The sequence below is a fragment of the Liolophura sinensis genome, chromosome 3, assembly GCF_032854445.1.
Source record: "Liolophura sinensis isolate JHLJ2023 chromosome 3, CUHK_Ljap_v2, whole genome shotgun sequence".
NCBI lineage: Eukaryota > Metazoa > Mollusca > Polyplacophora > Chitonida > Chitonidae > Liolophura > Liolophura sinensis.
Genome location: NC_088297.1, coordinates 13,972,588 through 13,994,914, shown reverse-complemented (window position 1 = coordinate 13,994,914; position 22,327 = coordinate 13,972,588). Strand labels below are relative to the sequence as shown.

The following is a 22,327-nucleotide window of genomic DNA, read 5'->3' as shown; positions in this document are numbered from 1 at the left end:
ACTGTCTGATCGAACGATGGAGTGGTTGACTGACTGGTGAACAGGTTGGTAGATTAATCAACAGACCGTGGTCTGCTTAACACATCGACACTGTGCTGAGCAGGTTGGTAGATCAATTTACTGGTAGGCTGGCAGGTCGTTAAACTAGTAGGATAATCAACAATATGGCACAAGGATTTGTTTGTTGACAGATGGCTGAGCTGGCATACGGATTAATTCACTGGTCCATGGTGAGTAGGTGGATTGATTGGTGGACTGGTTGACAGATTTAAAAATCAATCTGAGAGTACTGCAATGCATGCCATATACCGATTTGAGCCAACAGAATCACAACTATAATGTGTGGAAGATTGACAGACGATGTTTAAACGTATCCCAAGGACTAATAACTTAGATCTTTTGAAATCATATATACAGTATTCGGCTATTTAGCTATTCTCGTCTGGCTGACAGCACGGCTAACTGACGGAATGGTTGACAGATTGACCAGTTGGTGGGGCCCTGGACAGACTGATCAACTGTTGTGCAGGATGACAGGCCTTTTAACCGGTGAGTTAGTTGATAGGGTGTTTAAGAAGATGGCTGGGTGACAGGCTTATTATATGATGAGTAAGTTGATAGGGTGTTTAACAGGATGGTTGGTTAACAGGCTTATTAAATGGTGAGTAAGTTGATAGGATGTTTAAGAGGATGGCTGGTTGACAGGCTTATTAACCGGTGAGTTAGTTGATAGGCTGATTGATAGTTTGGCTGGTTGACAGGCTTATCAACCGGTGAGTTGGCTGATAAAGTGTTTAAGAGGATGGCTGGTTGACAGGCTTATTAACCGGTGAGTTAGTTGATAGGGTGATTGGGAGGTTGTCTGGTTGACAGGCTTATTAACCAGTGAGTTAGTTGATAAGGTTTTTAAGAGGATGGCTGGTTGACAGGCTTATTAACCGGTGAGTTAGCTGATAGGGTGATTAAGAGGATGGCTGGTTGACAGGCTTATTAACCAGTGAGTTAGTTGATAGGGTGATTAAGAGGATGGCTGGTTGAAAGGCTTATTAACCGGTGAGTTAGTTGATAGGGTGATTAAGAGGATGGCTGGTTGACAGGCTTATTAACCAGTGAGTTAGTTGATAGGGTGATTAAGAGGATGGCTGGTTGAAAGGCTTATTAACCGGTGAGTTAGTTGATAGGGTGATTAAGAGGATGGCTGGTTGACAGGCTTATCAACCGGTGAGTTAGCTGATAGGGTGATTAAGAGGATGGCTGGTTGACAGGCTTATTAACCAGTGAGTTAGTTGATAGGGTGATTAAGAGGATGGCTGGTTGACAGGCTTATTAACCAGTGAGTTAGTTGATAGGGTGATTGATAGTTTGGCTGGTTGACAGGCTTATCAACCGGTGAGTAGGCTGATAAAGTGTTTAAGAGGATGGCTGGTTGACAGGCTTATTAACCGGTGAGTTAGCTGATAGGGTGATTAAGAGGATGGCTGGTTGACAGGCTTATTAACCAGTGAGTTAGTTGATAGGGTGATTAAGAGGATGGCTGGTTGAAAGGCTTATTAACCGGTGAGTTAGTTGATAGGGTGATTAAGAGGATGGCTGGTTGACAGGCTTATTAACCGGTGAGTTAGTTGATAGGGTGATTAAGAGGATGGCTGGTTGACAGGCTTATTAACCGGTGAGTTAGCTGATAGGGTGATTAAGAGGATGGCTGGTTGACAGGCTTATTAACCGGTGAGTTAGTTGATAGGGTGATTAAGAGGATGGCTGGTTGACAGGCTTATTAACCGGTGAGTTAGCTGATAGGGTGATTAAGAGGATGGCTGGTTGACAGGCTTATTAACCAGTGAGTTAGTTGATAGGGTGATTAAGAGGATGGCTGGTTGACAGGCTTATTAACCGGTGAGTTAGTTGATAGGGTGATTAAGAGGATGGCTGGTTGACAGGCTTATTAACCGGTGAGTTAGCTGATAGGGTGATTAAGAGGATGGCTGGTTGACAGGCTTATTAACCAGTGAGTTAGTTGATAGGGTGATTAAGAGGATGGCTGGTTGAAAGGCTTATTAACCGGTGAGTTAGTTGATAGGGTGATTAAGAGGATGGCTGGTTGAAAGGCTTATTAACCGGTGAGTTAGTTGATAGGGTGATTAAGAGGATGGCTGGTTGACAGGCTTATTAACCGGTGAGTTAGTTGATAGGGTGATTAAGAGGATGGCTGGTTGACAGGCTTATCAACCGGTGAGTTAGCTGGTAGGGTGTTTAAGAGGATGGCTGGTTGACAGGCTTATTAACCAGTGAGTTAGTTGATAGGGTGATTAAGAGGATGGCTGGTTGACAGGCTTATTAACCAGTGAGTTAGTTGATAGGGTGATTAAGAGGATGGCTGGTTGACAGGCTTATTAACCAGTGAGTTAGTTGATAGGGTGATTGATAGTTTGGCTGGTTGACAGGCTTATCAACCGGTGAGTTGGCTGATAAAGTGTTTAAGAGGATGGCTGGTTGACAGGCTTATTAACCGGTGAGTTAGATGATATGGTGATTAAGAGGATGGCTGGTTGACAGGCTTATTAACCAGTGAGTTAGTAGATAGGGTGATTAAGAGGATGGCTGGTTGACAGGCTTATTAACCGGTGAGTTAGTTGATAGGGTGATTAAGAGGATGGCTGGTTGACAGGCTTATTAACCGGTGAGTTAGCTGATAGGGTGTTTAAGAGGATGGCTGGTTGACAGGCTTATTAACCAGTGAGTTAGTTGATAAGGTTTTTAAGAGGATGGCTGGTTGACAGGCTTATTAACCAGTGAGTTAGTTGATAGGGTGATTAAGAGGATGGCTGGTTGAAAGGTTTAAAATCGGTGAGTTAGTTGATAGGTTGATTAAGAGGATGGCTGGGTGACAGGCTTATTAACCGGTGAGTTAGTTGATAGGGTGTTTAAGAGGATGGCTGGTTGACAGGCTTATTAACCAGTGAGTTAGTTGATAGGGTGATTAAGAGGATGGCTGGTTGACAGGCTTGTTAACATGTGAGTTAGCTGAAAGGGTGTTTAAGAGGGTGGCTGGTTGACAGGCTTGTTAACCAACATTCTGGTGAAGGAGACTAGTTTGAGTTCTGTTTTTGACTGATACAATGACGGTAAGTTTTATTATGACGCATAAAGCCCCGGCCTTTGGCAATTTAGTGTCACGAATCCCCATGTACTCTGCCCAAGACCGGGAGTGAACCCAAAATCCAGTACGTCCCAGAGAATAAAACACGCACGTCTTATCGAGACTGCCTAAGATAAACCACGGACATTTAGCAAGTCACTGACATATTTTAATGTATGACTTAGAGCCTTGCACGTCATATTTGTCAAATGTAAAAAAGACAACAACATGGAGAGTAAAACCAGCCCAGCGACGACAGTCTCTTGTGGATCAGTTACGGCTTCATTCTAACTGCTTAAGTAGTAGTAACATGCACATCCTCTAGCACATAGCTTAAGCAGAACTAAGTAAAAGGTGCAGTAATGGTACTGCAAAGGTAAGAGCCAATGATCTAGAATCACCCAATGTTTGTTTGTTATCAAAGGTGTGCAGTTCTCAAATAGTCCAGATGAATGTTATTGGGGACAGACAGATATCAGTGATGCCAGGAATGAATTTACGCGCCAGTGGCGTCAAAGCTGACTTTTCTCACCTACAGACTTTTACGCTTATGTGAAAGTGTCAGCCGTCTAAAATGAGTGGACGGATGATTGAATTTTATTGCCCAAATTACATAAAGACATACCACTTCACCGTGTTTTCGAACTTTATCTCTAATCTCTAGTCGTGTCTTCTTATCAGAGGAAAGGTGGTAAGAAAAAACGTAAAACGTGGTTGCCTAGCTCTTCCATCTGTTTTCATCGTTTATCATGCTGTTTAATTTTATAGATTGATATCTGCGCTCCAAACAGTAAACTAAGTGAGTTTTTATTGTTTCTTATTAAAGATGGTGAAAACTAGTCACGTGATAGTCGGACAGCTCCCTCATAGCCCAATCATGGCAATAATAACTAATTTATATGGTAAAATGTGAACAAAATAAAACGAAATATTCTATTTGAGGGGGAGGGGGCTCAGTGGCTCAGTTGGCTAGCGCAGCGTAATGACCCAGAAACCTCTCACCAATGCGGTCGCTGTGAGTTCAAGTCCAGCTCATGCTGGCTTCGTGTCAGGCCGTGCGTGGGATGGTCTATCAACAACCTGGGGATGGTCGTGGGTTTTCCCCGGGCTGTGCCCGGTTTACACCCACCATAATGCTGGCCGCCGTCGTATAAGTGAAATATTCTTGAGTACGGCGTAAAACACCAATCAAATAAATGAATAAATAAATCTATTTGAGGATATTACTGTCCCTCGGCAAAAATTATTTACCGACTAAAACCCGATCAGTAACACTGACGTTTGCTGTGTGAATGAGAGAAGGGTCACTTACACACGTGTATTCTGACACCTTATCTTCACATGAATGCGGACCACCTTGCACGATATCGTTTGAAGTACACGTCTTCGCGCAGAACTGGTTTCTCAGGACAGACTGGGCACATGTAAGGAGTTTCCCGTCGTCGCCCTGTCTTGGAACAAATCCAACATGGCCTGGCAGGCCGAAGCATTTTCTCAGAGGGTGAGGGATGCTCAAAAAAATGGAACGATTCTAAGATGGCGAGGGGATGGTGACCCAAAGCCACACGTGGCGTCATCCACGAGACGAACGGTTTCCTGGTTTCTTGTCAATATACAGGGCCTTTCACAGCCATTGCTACAGATAGATTGTCTAAAGCCAGCAGATCATCAATATACTGAGTGGGGAATGAGAGAGATCGAGCCTGGTGAACATTACTTAGTAGTTTCTGCATATAGTCGTATTCATTTGAGAACAGGTATAGGTCAAAAGGGCAGCACAATTTGTACCCAGCGGAATACCTATACACTGTTGACATATGGTTTCCACGAATTTCACATAGGCGTTATTAATGAGAAATTCAAGGAACTCAGTGTATATGAAAACGTTATATGAATGGCAATCCTTGTATGTGGTGGAACTGAAGAAGGCTTTGTTACATTTGATGTTAATATAGCGGTGACCAGCTTTATTAAACACCGATACAATTAGTGATGGGATTCTATCAATTAAATTTGTATGAGGAATTGTTGTAGAAAGAGCGAAGAAAGGACAACTCTGGTCGCACAAAGGTTCTTGGGTCATTGAACCGAGCTGGCAGGTTTACCACCAAAGCGATAATAGCAACACCCATTGGAACACCTATGCTTTGGTCTTACATAGTATCACCGAGTTTCACTAAGATAGTATTTATGGAAACATTACAGCAATAGGGAAGATTTGAGTTCAAGCTCTTTATCAGTGAAGGTAGGAAAAGTCACACTGTACACACTGCACCTGGTGACCTGCCACACATGTGACTTACTTTTGGTTACAGTTACTATAACGCGTGCTTCTGAAAAGTCTTTTCAAAAATGTTTTTTAGAGTAAAACGAAGGAAAGATGTGTCATTTGTTTCTCCAGAACACAGCGAAACCGGTGATTGGTAAATACATGTCTGATAAGGGTCAACCAGTCGTTGCACTATCCTCTTCATGCTGAACGCCAAGCGAAGAAATTACAACTCCGCTTTTTAGGGTCAGGTGTGCCTCGACCTAGAACTGATCCTGGATCTACCACTTCCGTAGCGAAAGCTCTACCAACTGTGATATCGGGGCCTGTGATCTAGTGATGTAAATTTTAGAGTCAAATGGAAGAAAAACTTGCCTGTGTTCGCAACCCTAAAAATGAGCGTCCCAAATATATAGGGTCAGTGTTTCAACCTTAAAAATCTGTCGTATTTAGAACAATGACCTTGTTGTTAGCGTCAAACAATTCGACCCTTATTCTCCGATCCTATATTTCAGGGTCCGTTTGCCTGCGACCCTGAAAAATTGGGTCGAGCTAACCTTAAAATTTTGACAGTGTATTTGATTAGTGTTTTACGTCGTACTAAAGAGCATTTCACTTCTACGACTGCTTGGTCATTGGTCACTCCGCTTCTAGTCAATTTAGTGTTTTATAATTACTGTTTATGTAAATGGTTATACAGTAGCAAATTACATCCCCCCTCCCCCCACCCCCAAGGACGGTGGCTTGAGAATAATCAGATAATAGAAATGGAGTAATTTGCAAACGATCGGTGAGGCAGTTGGATTATGTAGTGAAACTGTTTGACATGTTTGATCTGTCAGACTAATTTCATCCCTCCATGCCGCCGTCGTATAAGTGAAATATTCTTGAGTACGGCGTAAAACAGCACTCAAATAACACAAATAAAACAAATCAATGTAACTGTAAATAATTGAACATGGAGTGTTATCCAGCGATAGGGAAACTCAACAAACAGTTTTCAACTAAATTTTATACTGCCAATAAAACTACAAACTGTAGCTAGTTCTTTTAACCAGTCGCTTATGTTGAGCGTTGAGAGACAGTGAGTGAGTGAGTGCTTGGGGTTTAACGTCGTTCTCAACAATTTTTCAGTCATATGACGACGAAGGAATCATTAGGGTGCATGTACGTGTAATGTGCCTCCTTGTTGCAGGACGGATTTCCACCGCTCTTTTATTTAGTGCTGCCTCACTGAGACGACTTACCGAAGGCAAGCAAGCCGCCCCGCCCGAGCCATTATACTGATACGGGTCAACCAGTCGTTGCACTATCCCCTTCATGCTGAACGCCACGCGAGAGACAGTGATGCTCGTCTGTAAAATCAGTCATACTCGAGCTCACTACCAAAATTGCCACATAACACCACAAGCTCTACAAACTGACATGTTGTACGTCTATATTATTGTAAGGCAAATGCTATTAGAACACTTTAAATAATTCATAATATTAAGTTCCATAAGCCTCGGTTTGGACATCGAAACTCATTGCCCCGTGTGACGTCACAACTATTAAAAAAAGGAAGTGGTGCGCTGGACAATGAGAGCACGGAGCTGTTGCTATCACTGCAGCAACACGGTCCACACAGACATACAGCCTACACTACTGTCTCATGGAATAATCAACGTTGTTTTTTTTTTATAACAGAATGTCTTAACATCCATTCCTAAAACTATACTGCCGTCAGATCATATACTACAAGAAATAAAATAAAATTCATTTATGAAGGTTTTTTTATACTGTTAAAACATTTTGTTATGACGTGCGAATAACTTTGAAGAGTCAGAAACAGGGTTTCTATTAAAGTCGATAACACGTCATGTAACTGGGGTCGCCCTTGGTCAAAACATACTAAACTCCGCCCAATAGACAGCATGCCACTGCTTTTTATTAATTATGATGTCACCCCAGGCAACGAGCTCTTGCCGTCGTAACCGAGCTTATACAGTTTTACATTATGAACCAGGAAAAGTGTTCTAAACTTCACCCTCTACTAACTCTCGAATGCATAAGCATGACGTTCTCAGACATGAAGATACAATTTCAGCCACTCATTTGGTCCAGTTGGCACTGTACTTCGCAAAGGGGAGAAAACTCTACACCGGTCTAAAAGGATAAGGTGTGTTTATAAGCTTTGGAAAAACACCCACACTGACAAACTAGGCAGAACACTCAAGCTGCTCTGTACACACCCAAGCTGGTAAGTCAGTAAAGTAAGTGAAAATATTCGATTTTATCGAATTCTTAACCTCACTCATTATTTATATTTTGGTATCCCAACTATACTGATTTCACTTATTTTTATTCGCCTAGTACACACCTTGCGTCTTTCAAACATCATTGAAAAGTTTTGACTGCTTCACTTTGCATGATTCTGGCCTAATTTCATACTTCACTGCAATTTTTTAAAACTAATTCTGCTTAAGAAGAAGGTACGAGGGGCGTGTAATTTGAGTGAGTGAGTGAATGCTTGGGGTTTCACGTCGTACTTAACAATTTTTCAGTCATATCACGACGAAAGAGTCCTTAGAGTGCATGTAATGTGACTCCTTGTTGCAGGACGGATTTTTACCGCTCTTATATCTGGTGCTGCTTCACTGAGACACCTTACCGAAGGCAAATAAACTGCCCCGCCCGAGCCATTATACTGATACGGATCAAGCAGTCGTTGTACTATCCCCTTCATGCTGAACGCCAAGCGAGGAAGTTCCAACTTCCTCTTTTAAGGTCTTAGGTGTGACTCGACCCAGGATTGATCGTGGATATACCGCTCCCGAGGCGGACGTGTAAATCGATATTATATATACATTTACATGAACAGTTAGAGTAATATAATTAACGAAGAACAACATAGAGAGTAAGATCAGAGCAGCGACAACAGTGTGACAGCTGGCAAATGGCCACACGTAACTGGCAAAATACGGCTTCCTGTCAGTTTACCTCATTCAGAGTTTTACTTCTATCTGTTCTTGTAAATGCATAAATAAGTAGCAATTAGCACACGCCATGGCTTAAGGTCACGTTCATTGGAACTAAGTCGACGTAACTGGTTTAGAATTACTCAAAATACTGTGCTGTGATCACACTTAACATACAATCACATTAATACAATGTCAAGGGACCTTAACTGAGGAAGAGGCGGGATTTCACCCACTATCACACTATTTACCCACTATCACACTGTCGTCGCTGCTCTGGTTTTACTCTCTATGCTGTACGTCTATCACACTGTCGTCGCTGCTCTGGTTTTACTCTCTATGCTGTACGTCTATCACACTGTCGTCGCTGCTCTGGTTTTACTCTCTATGCTGTACGTATGAATTATATTTACGTGTATATACTTTCTTAGTTATTTGGTAGTTTGTGTTATAAGTAGATTTGGAATTTGGCCTTGCGATTACCTCAAACGTCCTTTTTGATTCACGGGTGGTTTAGGAATGTCTGTTTTGACGCATGGGTACACCAATCTAGACTGTGGGAGACTAACTCATTAGTTAACCAACCCATCAACCAACTCATCAGTTAAATAATCTCTCCAACAACCCGCCAATTAACCAATCTGTCAAACTGGATGTTACCCACCAGCAAACCAACCGTTAACCAGCTCACCAATTCCTCAACCAGCTAGCGAGAAAGATACGTTAACAGCTGTTTAAAAACAAGAAAAGTCCTAAATTTTCAGAAATGTGTTTACTAAACATATAAGTTTTCAGAATTACTTCCATTATTATGAGGTGCTCTCATGTAAGTCCGTACCAGTCGGTTTATTAATCTTGTAAGTGTCGTCGCCCGGAATGGTGTCGATGGCTGTACATTGTCTGCTATGGACAAACCACTGGGTCTGCAGAAGCTTCGAGCGCAGTCTTGTGACTACACATAGCCTTGTACTTGGTCAGCTTTATTCCTCCCGCTGGGCAGTTCAGTGACGACGTATCCTTCAACGGACACATATTGTTGAAGTTGTTCGCACTTACAAAACCCGGGTAGGAGCAAACAAGTGAGATGAGATCAGGTGCCTGATTTTGGACAAAGTTACAGAACTCCCCACAAGTCGTGGTCTTACCTGTTAAACACGAAGAAAAGTACAACGGGTTAAACACCTGGTCACACTAAATAAGTCCATTCATTTATTCATTTTATTGTTGCATGACTCCATGCTGCGGGAGTTTTCACGTGTAGGATGGGGGTCAGCTTTACTTCTGGATGAAAACTGGAGTTTTCGGGATAAAAATAAAAAACCGGACTTGGGTAAGTTATAGACGAACTTTCCCACATTTGACGGTAGTCATCAACGAAGTTATTTACTTTATTTGACTGGTGTTTTACGCCGTACTCAAGAATACTTCACGTATACGACGGCTAGCATTATGGTGGAAGGAAACCGGGATGGAGCCCACCGGAAACCCACGACCATGCGCAGGTTGCTGAAAGACCTTCCCACGTACGGCGGGAGAGGAAGCCAGCATAAGCTGGACTTGAGCTCACAGCTACCGCATTGGTGAGATACTCCTGCGTCTAGCGCCCTAACCAACTGAGCCACGGACAGAATGTTAGAGTGTGCTAACGCCTAAGCGAACGTACTCGATGGCTTATAGTGTTTCCAATGCGCCACAAGCAGTGGTAATCGGGGGATGTACAAATTGCCTCCCCAATGATGGTTTTCAAACGTGCACGTCCCGTTTGCTGTGTCTAGAATGATTTAAAGGCAAACATCTTTAACCACTGGACGAAAAAACGTTTTCCACCCATCCTACTATGGCACAGCAAAACCGCACTCTTTATCCACAAGCAACAGGCTGCTCTCAATGCTGGAATATTCACATGCGTGACCTGCAATACTACATTATCCCGAAAACATGATGCCCCACTCAGCATTATATTGGGTTGGCCATTTTCTTCCTGGGGTCGTGTTTATTAGGCCCTTTATGATTTTAGTAAAAAATTGTAAGTGATTAAAATACCAAACTGAAAACAGGAAAGAACTAAAAATGTAACTGATACGTTGTTTGATAGTGTACAAATCAGTTTAAAAAAACATTTTACTTGTTGCTGAACGTGAATGTTTAATTATCTGCTAGTTTTAACCAATCCATAAATGGCGAAGGCTGTAAAAGATACCTGTATTTATCCACCTTCGATGGATTCAAAGATATCCACTGACTTTCCAGATGGTATATCTTACTTGGATCTATATTAGTACCGAGACAAAAACAGTGTCCTATCTCACAGACTGTAGGACAACAGGGATAGTTTCAAGTTTGACATTGCGAATGTGAGATAAAAGCAAGACATCAAAGTGTCCTGAATATGGCGCGTACAAATCTTGCCTTGTAGCATTTGTTAGATTCTGCGTGTTGTGTGACGATTTCAATCAACGTCACAAGTTATAACTGCCAAAATTAGTGTGTTAAGGTTATTCCATCAAACGCTTTCAGTTTCTTAAATGTTACATAAGTAATGTAAATATAATTCTCTAGTGAGTAAATATGGACAGATCGCGCATAATCTCTGGCGCTCTACTTCATGATTGTGCTTAACCCGGGGCTAGGAAATGTATATTCATCGTGCTAAATTAGATCGCCACTCTGGATATATGAACAGTTGGAATTTAAGCGCAACTGAGATACTTATTTTATTATCGGCAACTGATATTCTGTCATGGTAGAACATGATTTGAATACTGATTTCACTCAGTCGCCTAGAACATTCCTTGCGTCTTTCTTACATAATTAGAAACTGTTGACCGCTTCGCTTTGTATGATTCCGTCCTATTTTCGTACTTTATGCACTTTCTTTGTCCTGTGGTAACTCGTTTTTGGGAATTTGCCTTGTGATTATTGACCCGTATGCCCTTATGGATTGACGGCTGGTATACGAATGTTTGTTTCGACGCATAGATTATGGCGGTTGATAAACATGGGCCTTGGGCGTTGTTTTTAGATTTAACGCCCTGTACCGTTACATTCACATATTTGTAACCTTGTAGGACTTCAGCATAGAGATTAAACCCAGAACAACGAGGATTGCGTGGTAGCTCGTAAATGGTCACACTTAATCAGTAAAATACACTCTCTTGCCAGTTTATTATGTTAACGTTTCTTTCCAGCTCTTCATGTAAATGTTTAAGCACTACAATGTAACCAAAGTTACTTGACAAGACTGGTGATTCAATTGCTTTACTCAAGAATATTTCACTTGAGGCCAGCATTACGCTGGGAGGAAGCCGGGCAGAACTCGGGGGAAACCCACTATCATTCGCGAGCTGCTGACAGACCTTCCCTCCTACGACCGGAGAGGGAGCTATCATAAGTTGGACTTAAACTCACTGCAACCGCACTGGTGCCAAAGTCGCCGACTTTAGATCCTTAGCCAAGGCCCAACCCAAGGGTGACCCTCGCCAATTCTGCTTACAAAACTGACGCACGACCAATCGGGCACCGGAGTGCATTTATTCTTTCCTCGGTAGTGCCTGTGCCCACTTTTCACAGAGACAGGTTATACCAACGTCCAGTGAATCGCCACAGGGTCATGTTTTAAAGTTTTGACAGAAAAGAACAACTTCAGCAAGGTCATTGGCGGTTTTTAGAAAGGAAATAGTAACGAACATCACAAAGTAGCTGGGAAAATGAGAGTCAGTTTACCATTGTTCAACTCATAGAGAACGGGTGACCACTCCAACATGCTCCTGCTGAAATCACACTGCTCACAGCTGTTGACAGGATTAACCGCCCCATCAGCGTGGCACCCACCATCAATGGAGCACATACCGTGGACTTAAAAGAAAAAAAGTGAGAAATATTGTTTTATAAAATGCTATTTTTATGAACACAAGTCATGGGGATATCTACACGAACTTGCATACAATGCAGTTCTCCCCACTACAATGTCTTTAAAACCTGTAATCTGATTGTTGTTTACAGAGCACGAATATCTAAAACTACAGTAGAAGTCAATTTTATGTGGAAGGAAGAGAATCAAACTTTGGCACGTTAATAGCGAACATTCCAACATGTAATCAAAAAATTTGAGCTCTCTATAGGTGGTGTTCAACCAACGTAGGTTGACGCAAATATTCATTTATTTATTTTATGAATGTTTTATGCCGTACTCAAGAATAGTTCACTTATTGAACGGGTGGCCGACCAAACAAGTGCTTATGTCGTTAAGGGGACCTACACCCTACGCTTCAACCGTCGACACTGCTTTCGAGCCACCAACTATCTGCCAGACCGGCCACGACTTCCACGGCTCTCTGATCCTACAGGAAGTGGCCCAGTCCGTCCACGGCACCCACGGCTGTCTGCTTCACGCCAAGTCGGTCAACCCGTCCACGGTACCCACGGTACCCACGGTACCCACGGTATCTGCTATATATACCGACAGTCGGTGATAAACCCTTTAGCGGCACCCACGGCTGTCTGCTCACAGCAAGTCGGTCAGTCTGTCTACGGAAAGCGCTATGTATAACTACGGTTGACGATAAGACCTTCTACTGCACCTACGGCTGTCGGCTTCACCACAAATTGGTCACCCCGCCTACGGCATCCACGGCTGTCTGCTCACAGTAAGATGGTCAGGCCGTCCACGCCACCGAAGGCTGTTTGCTTTCACAGCAAGCTGGTCAGTGTGTCCACTACACGTAGCTACGGCTATCTGCTCACGTCAAGTCGGTGAGCCCGTATACCAGAGCAAATGGGTCACAATCGACAAGGAAGGCCGTGTATTCTTCCTTCAAGCACATAGTTCAGGACAAAAAAGGTAGAGCACAAAAGGCAGTCTTCTATAATGACGACTATTTATTTAAAAACATTTATGAAACAAACAGTCCTGCGCGTTATCGACAGTCTCGTTACTGGTCCGTATGCGTAGAACTTGATCTTCGTTACAGCTGCCCTGCTTGTCTAGCACGGCGCCCGCGGCAGATGTTCTACACCACTGTCGAACATCGCTTTGAAGGCAAGCCAAGCGTTCATCATATCTTAACCTTATTCAGCGTCTTAAAAACGCCATGGTGTCCACCCGATACACTGTCCTGACATTCAGCTAGTATTTTTAGCCTCAGTGGTTTTGGAACCACCAACAGTCGCTTAATAGTTGTCTTACCCTGCTTTGTCAACCAACGCCGAGCTAGCAAAGCGCCTGTCATTTCTAGGAGATTAGAGCCCTTCCACAAACTCTGGGTTACTGCCCGTATGGACTTACATCTTTCCACCCAGGGCCGTGTCCTGCACGAACCCAACCTACTAGAGGCCTCAACTCCACAGTTTCTGTTTGTACTTGAGCAAAAGCTGCTTCCATAGGCTGAATTTCAGGGATTCGGACTGCCCTTCCGGGACTCTGCGGAGGATCTGCCAACAGATTGTACTACTCATTGCGTCTGCATTGGCATTTTTCTTGCCGAGGCGATGCTCAACATCAAACTAATAGATGGATCCACCGAGTTAGCCGTTCATCTGCTCTCGGATGTTCCACCTCCATTGTACAGACCCATGGTCAGTACGGAACAAAATAGTGCCGGAAACACTTTACAAAGTGAACCACAGCTATGTTCAGCTGGCATATGCCACAACTCTTTCTCTACCATTCATCCTCTGGGAGAGTACTGCCCCGAATCCGAAATTGCTGGCATCGGTGTAGATTATGAACAGCTGTTCGAAATAAGGCATCGTCAAAATGGGAGGGTTAGTCAATCTCAGCTGCAAGGAATCAACTACTCTTTGCGGCAGTATTCCATATGAAGTTAGTCTTTTTTCTGGAAGTTTGTGCAAAGGAGTATTAACCGATGCGAAGCCCTGGACAGATCGCCTATAATAACTGCGCTTCGAACTTCTATAGGCCATTTCCTCACGCTCTTCTCTTTCTCCGGGTCTATTTCGATTCCCTTTTTCGCTCGTCACATTTTCGCCCTAGATAAGCTACCGTTCTTGGTCCAGTGGTGCACTTTGATGGCTTCAGCCTGAGACCGCGTCGGTGGAGTCTACCAAACACTTCATGCAACAGTTCCATCATTTCATCGAACGATTTCCCGAGGACAGTGATATCCTTCATCTACATCAAGCGGTATCATAATGGAACCCAGCACGAATGACCTGCATAAAACGCTCGAACGTCCCTGGTGCTGTACATATCCCAAAGGGCATGATGCGAAACTGAAACAGACCCTTTCTTGTAGCAAAGACCGTTTCACTCTTATCCTCAGGGGATATCTCCATGTGTCCGTAGCAAGGAATGACATCGCCGCCGAGTTCTTGTGAAACAATCAAAGCGCCGTCTATGTGCATGAGAACGCACGCATCTTTTTCCGTGGCCTTGTTGAGGCAATCTGTAATCAACACAGAACAACACCTTTTTTTCTTTTTGCCACGCAAGACAGATGCAGACCATGGTCTTACGGACTGTTCGACGATACTTCATTGCTGCAAATCTTTCACCTCTCGGTCAATCAATTCTCTCAAATGAACAGGGGGTCGTCGCGAAGGAATTGTTCACGGAGGAACACTTCTGGTTTTAATGTGATGCCTCACCAACGTGGTCCTTCGCAGGTCAGTGCCAACTTTCGCAGACAAATCAGCGTGGCGTGATATCAATGCCGTCTCAGCGTTAGGTTGTCTCCTTCTGTAGCAGAGGCATCTATCTAAGTCCACCAGCAGACATTTTCTGTGTCTTCCACATGGGTTTAAATAAAGCCTCGGCTTCCAAACCCATCTTAGTACAGTCTGCAATGTGGAGAGTAGCATAGGAAGGCTTCTGCAAGTGAATTTTAACTGTGGGTTCCAGACGATCGTTCAGAATATACACAGAGTGTCAACGCAGCACCACGTATGAACAGATCCCGATTGTCCGAGGGGAATAGAGCTCTGTTTCCCAGAGAAAGTTGCTTTCTGTACTAACTGTGGATTTTTATCGATGTCTTTGGCTTTTCTGTCGTGGCACTGGGAACTTTCGGACAATCCCTCTTGAAGTGTCCCTTCTTGTCACAACGCCAACAGCCGGACGACTGTGAACCGCCGCGTTAACGCCCTCCAGATCTACCACCATGATAATCGCCACGCGTCCACAGGGCCGATTCTCAGTAATGACTTTATACTATCACTGAGATGTCGCCCATCAGCCTCATCATCAGAAGAAAGTGAGGCTGCACTCTCCTCTTGTACTGCTGTTGCCTTCACAGTAGGTACAGCCCTACAACGCAGAGAATCCCCTAAATGCATCAGTTTCCACAGCAGCATGAAGAGGTACACCGAAGTCCGTGGTCTCGTCTTCCAGGCCTGAAAACTTAGTTCATCGCTCATTTCTTCCAAGAACTGATCTCTGGCCAAGATGTCTTGCAACTCATCTTCAGCTTTCAGGCATGTTAAGGCTGTCTGATCAACGCTTGAGCAAGTGCTGGAAGGGCCCCGTCTCTCTGACGGTATCTGACTAAGCTGCGATTTGTACTAGCCAAGCTGTTTCTGTGGGGCGAACAGTTTCTACAAAGCTTTAGTCAAGTAATGAAAATCAACACTACCAAGATCTGCCTCGAAACTGGCCAGAACCTGCTGAGCAGAACTTGGCAAAGGTCACTGCTGTTCTTTCTATTCACACCCGTTAACAGCTGCGCAGTGCATTTAATGGACTAAGTCATAGCCGAAGCAGTTATCCCGTCATATGTTCACACTTCCGCAGAGCTCCTCGACGATCGGCCGCCGATCACGGGAGAATCTAACATGTTGTCAGGGTACACACCCCTACAATGACCCTTTCGCCTGCGTGGTGTGTCACCCTATTCATGGCGGCCGACGCACGTCAGCACCCTTAGAATCCGAGCCACTGCGTTCTGAAGCACTTTTCTTTAAGCCATTAACAACTGTGGAAACAGTGCAAGCCAGAAGATTCAGTGTCACCCAAACTTCTCACTTCTTCAATGATTTCCATTACCTGACTGAAGCAATACTCCCGGCGCCCGCAACCCGGTTTTCTGCTTCATTTTGCTCATCGAGGACATCTGTTGCCCCTGTCATGGACAAAACGTGATAAAGCTCGTGAACTGACAATTTCATAATGTCAATGGAATTCTGGCTCAGTCCCGCAGATGGAACAAGCAGATGTATTAGACACCTCTAAAAGAATGTCGAGTAAACTGCTCGTAGCCATCTCAAAGCCAGTGCAAGTCCCACTGAGCTGTCCTACAGATCTCTTTTACCTGCAATTGCCAACGAAACGCTATCCCACCGCTGCCATCAATTGTAGCATTTCCCCCCCCCCCCCCAAGCCACTTATCTCCAGGAAAAGGTCTCCATGCCGACCAAAATAGCGCTTAAGTCGTTGGGGCGACTTTGGGCATTGACCAAGCCAATCCAGGAAGCCAAGTTTGATTCAGGGCGTGGGAAACCGGGAGTATGAAATAAGTACTGAGAGTGGTAGTTACAATAAAACAAACAAGATGTTTATTTGAATTCAGGCTTCTCGCCACGCGTACACAAATCGAGATCTGTGCAAATCAGATCGGCATAGACTTTACTTTTATCTCCAAATTTAAGACACGGTGTTCCCAACATCGTATGCTTCACTGCTCTGTCGACGCTGCTCTGAGACAGCCACTATCTGCCAGACTGAACAAAAAATACACGGCTCCCTGCTCCTTTAGAAAGTGGTTCAGCCCGTCCACGGCACTTACGGCAATCTGCATAACGGCAAGTCGGACAGCCCGTCTGCGGCACCCACGGTATACCCTATGTATACCAACGGTCACGGAAAGTCGGCCAGCTTGTCTACGGCATGGAGGGCTGTCTGCTTTTTCACAGCATTCCGGTCAGAGTGCCCACTGCACCTAGCCACGGCTGTCTGCTTATGGCAAGTCCGTCAACCCGTCTACGGTACCTAGCTGCGACTGTCTGCTTTGAGAGCAAGTCCGTCAGCATTCCCACGGCACCTAGCTACGGTTGCTTTGCTCACGGCAAGTCGAATCGCCTGTCTACGCAGTCTACGGCACCTAGCTACGGCTGCTTTGCTCACGGCAAGCCTGTCAGCCCGTCCACGGCACCTGGCTACGACTGCTTTCTCACGGCAAGTCGGCCAGTCTATCTACGGCTGTTTTGCTCACGGCATGTCTGTCAGCCCGTCTTCGGCACCTAGCTACGGGTGCAAAGCCACCCGTAGCTAGGTGCCGAAGACGGGACTGACAGACATGCCCGCTCGAGCAAACCCAGCCAGTCGCTAGACTGGCCACGGCACCTAAATACGGCTGTCTGCTCACGAAAAGTCGATCAGGCTGTCTGTCAACCTATCGTGGCGTGCAGCACCCCAACAACTGCAATGACCTAACCACTTGGGATAAGAATATACATGTAGCCCTTCCGTTGTCACAACAAGTGTCGGTCATTAAAAACCCATTTTACAACAGATTCCCGGTGTGATGATTAGTCCCTGACTCTGTCACCCGTAAAATCAATATGTTCTCCGCCTTTACCCGGAAATATTTATTGCCCACCTGACGGCTGTAATACCTTACCAACCAGCACTCCCCTTTTTGATGTACTGCCTCTACTACTCAGCTGAATGCCAGACTGAATCCCAGAACATGCCTAGCGAGGCCTATAGTTTCCCTGTTAACGTCATCATTGGAGCCGTCGTCATTGGAAAGACGGAGGAAGAGGCAAACACGGCAATGAAATACTGCTTACAATCAACAAACAAGGCCGAAGAGCAGAGTTCATGACAAAACAGGCGACATCTTCTATCACGACCACCACTTATATAAAAAAATATATGCAACAAGCAATCCTGCAGGGTATCGACAGTCTTTCCAAGCGAAGAACTTGATCTTCGTTACAGCGTTTTCTTTGCAACTTTTACGTAGTAGTAACGTGACGCTAAAATTCCGAGGGTAGTTCAGAGAGTTTCCCAGTAGAGGGCCTTTTGGATGAAGACATCGGAAGTATAACTATATTCAGGGGATGCGTATAGAAACCATCCTATACGAAAATTATAAGATACGTCTGTATTACGTGGGTAACGACCATTATCTGATCCGTGCTCAATTGATTATAGAGGCTGCATAAGCATTCATCTTGTGAAACATAGCAATAACTGAGATGCCTTCCGCAATTCAGTAGATATCAGCTTTGTATTTTTTTGGACAGCTGAGATGAAAATGAAAATCGTCACAGTATATGCGTCGAAATAGACACTCGTATACTAGTCGTCAATGATCGTACTGGGTCTATAATGGCTAGGTCAATTCCTCCAAAAATGTTTGGGTAATTTTGCTAACTTATTGATCTAGAGAGAAAAATGTTCTCTGCATAGTGAAAATAAAAATTTACTGATAAAGCCAGTTTTGTAGAAAATTCAATAGCTTTGTAAGCTGTACCACATAAATTAAGAATTTAGGAATACGCAAACGTTTTCGTAACATTTGTGTTTCTCGACAGAAACTCTATAGTAGTCTGTTGTTGTTTTTTTCGGACTCGCCCGGAAGTTTCAAACACAACCCAGAAGTATATCCTTCATGTATTGTCTAAATAACCATGCAACTTACGGACACATGTCTGGCTGGGTTCAGTTGGGTGTACAGCTTCTTCAGTGTAACAGGCTTCAAGGCATTTGCCGGCTAAAGTATAACAGAAACGAGCAAAGTAAGTAAACAAACACGATAGGCGTACACCTGGCATAAGGACTGGCTAATGAGACATTGGAAACGGTCAGTGTTTTTTATAAGCTCTTATATAAGCGTAAAGTCCGACATTCATATACCATTCGTAGTCCGTAAAGGGCGTTCCCAGTCGATAATCGCAAGATCCATTTCCAAAACAACGTTTAACACTAACACCCAAAGACAAAGGTATGTAAGAAATTATACAAATAAGAAATAAAGCCGGTGATTCACAAGTGAGAAGCGGTCATCAGTTTTCAATGATGCCGGGCAGACAATGAATATTCCAGACATGAATTCGATATCAAAGTTCAAATTATGACATATAATACACAAATGATAACAACAACAACAACACGGGAATTATATTCAATCAAATCGATTGCTCACTGACCCCTAATAACCGGAAGTATGTCAACTTGACATTGCACCGCTCAGTCGTGGTTTTATTTTCTTCACGGTTACAACTAAAATAAACGGGAAAAGGCTCGAAAACAAGTCAACCAGTTGAAAGAAAACGTCGAGAATATAGACAGGCAGGACGTTCTATCATCAGAAATAATGGGATCTGGTAATGTTTGTAGGGCTTGATAATAGCGGCCATAACAGACTGTAATATTACATTTGATTGAAAGCGGTTTGATTTTAATTACAGAAATTTTGAGTATTCTGGGAGGATTACATGTACATTGATCTTTAGACTGTGTGTATTCAAATGCGATAAGTAGCTTGATTGCGGGCTCATTACTATTTGCAATTACATCTGATAAGAAGAATAGCATGAATGTGCACAGAAACTGTATGTATCCACGTAGTATCAGAAGTTGCATGATTGTAGAAAGAAAATGTATACTGAAGTGGTTTGGTTCTTGACAGTCAGTGCGAGTTCTGACATTGGACAGACGTATATTTTCCGGCTACACCGTAAAAAAGGAGGTGTATGTCTTCATTTTATCATATGACATATTGTTCATCAGAAAGAAGTGTTTTTGAAAAATTGGCGACAAGTGAAAGCCCATTAGAGGGCTCACCGCCACATTAGATATGGATGACAATCCAGCGCATTTATTTATTCTCTACCTGTCAGTGACGTCCAATGAATTGTAATTAACACAGATCCATATCTTTTCGGCCTAATTCGGCTAAAGGATCTATATTCTGGACGTTGTTTTTTTTTCAACTGATTGTACCGGCCCCGATAGCTCGGTTGGTAGAGGGTCCGCTTTGGTAGATCCAGGATCAATCCTGGGTCGAGTCACACCTGAGACCATAAAAAGGAAATTGTAACTTCCCCGCTTGACGTTAAGCATTAAGGAGATAGCCCAACGACTAGTTGACCCGTATCAGTATAATGAATCACGCGGGGCGGCTTACTTGCCTTCGGTAAGTCCAAATCAGTGTTCAGGCCTGAAGTTGGTAAAACACTACCCAGAGTCGAATTCCCAAAGACCACGTTTATTGCCATCCACTAAACTTATGTGTATTTGGCACAGAATGTGTCCCTAATTTTATTGTCTGCACGATTTGGCTACTGATGGAATTCAACTGCCAACTACGTTCTTCTAGTTCCAGGTAACTACCTTCCGTTAAATTTATGTAGATATGGCACTGACTGTGTTCCTGATTTTATTAGCTCGAAGTAGAAGCAGTCAGAGTTCAAGTCCAGCTCATACTGGCTTCCTCTCCAGCCGAACGTAGGAAGGTCTTCCATAAAACATGCGGATGGTCGTGGGTTTCGCACGGCCTATGGGTTCCCCCCACCATAATGCTGGCCGCCGTCGTACAAGTAAAATATTCTTGAGTACGGCGTAAAACACCAATCAAACAAGTCAAATGAAATAGAAGTAGTCAGCATTATCCATGTATGCCGGAAAAAACATGTGCAACATTCGATGCGGCAGACCCACACCCAAGGTTAGAAGGAGTGATTAACGGCTGGTATGTTTGGGACAGTTTAAGAAACGTTAAATGGAGGCCATTTATTGTAAAATCGACGTTAGTATACGCTCTAACATTTGAAAGATAAATGAATGCTCACATACACATTTAGAATGTGTAGCCTGTGATGAAATATAACCAGTCAGTTGTAGGGCTATGCCAACTTTCCTAAAACACTGGTAAAGAAATTTGAGACTGACTGTATAATTAAGACCGGCAATTTTGTCTAAATTTTAGACAAGCTATGGCATTCAAATGAAATGTCGAAAATTGATTTTGTGTCATGTTGGATATCTTCTTGCTGTTACCTGAAAAAAATGGCGATGTGTAGTAGTTTTATAGTTCAGAATATAAATCACTTCGATAGATTAGACGTTACGGGTTTAGAGTTACTCAAAATGCTATGTTGTCGTTACACTGTCCATAAATGTCTTCCTTTTGTTTCATTCGGAAGAATTAACGAATATGCATTAAACCATATCGAAAAGTTTTCCTGTTTTCCCTTTGTCCACCAAAGCATCGACAACAATAAACAAGTATGACTCGCCTCTAACCATCCATAAAAGATCAATGTTTCAAAACATCAATGTTTTCGAGATAAATCCGAACACGCTTACCATTCACCAGCTTCAACATTATCATGAGAATGGACAGGAAGCGACAAATCTTCACCAGTATGTCTTTCGCCATGTTGTCCGTGATTAACCAGCAGCCAACTCTTGTGACCGTGAACTGTGTGTTACGACAAGGTGGATGACGACTTTATGGTGCTCAGGTTGCGATATAGTGCCGAATTGTGCAACAATCCCAGCCATTGTGCAAAGCTGTGTCACGTGACTAGACTGCCTGCTACTAATAGCTGGTAATCGTGGGCAGGCAGTTTTATGTGGGGTAGGGGCACACGCAACATATCTAAACTAGAAGCATGGATTTTAGAAATATTTTAAGTTTTTAGTTTTACGCATTATCTATGTTTCTTTTCCTTTGCTCTCCGCGTTCAAATAGCCTAAACACGGTCCATTGCTTTTAAATGCATATGATGAATAACACGTATATATTAGAGTTCAAATGGCACGTCGGCTATACATTTTGAAAAGGACAGTAATCAACACCTGAAGAGATGATTGTCCCACATGGCTCGACCTAGATACTGGAGTAACCATACTCGTTATCTGTAGGTAACATACTTTTATTTCATTGCAATATCTCAATAAATGTCCCAGCAGGCGACCATGATCTGTTTATTAATGGTTGCGTAGTGATAGTTTTGAACAATTGCTGTTTGGGTAAAGTCCTGTTTTAAAACTGCTGT

The 22,327-nt window shown here is 43.5% G+C and overlaps 1 protein-coding gene across 1 annotated transcript; it reads right to left on the bottom strand.

The window, feature by feature from the left end:
• Window positions 1–9,117: 9,117 nt before the first annotated feature.
• LOC135463541 (uncharacterized) lies at window positions 9,118–21,798 on the bottom strand. The gene is made up of 4 exons (XM_064740801.1): window positions 21,633–21,798; window positions 18,964–19,035; window positions 12,086–12,217; window positions 9,118–9,507 (listed from the first exon to the last, which is right to left on the bottom strand). The coding sequence occupies exons 1-4, from the start codon at window positions 21,703–21,705 to the stop codon at window positions 9,266–9,268; spliced, it is 519 nt and encodes a 172-aa protein (XP_064596871.1). The 5' UTR covers window positions 21,706–21,798; the 3' UTR covers window positions 9,118–9,265.
• Window positions 21,799–22,327: the final 529 nt, after the last annotated feature.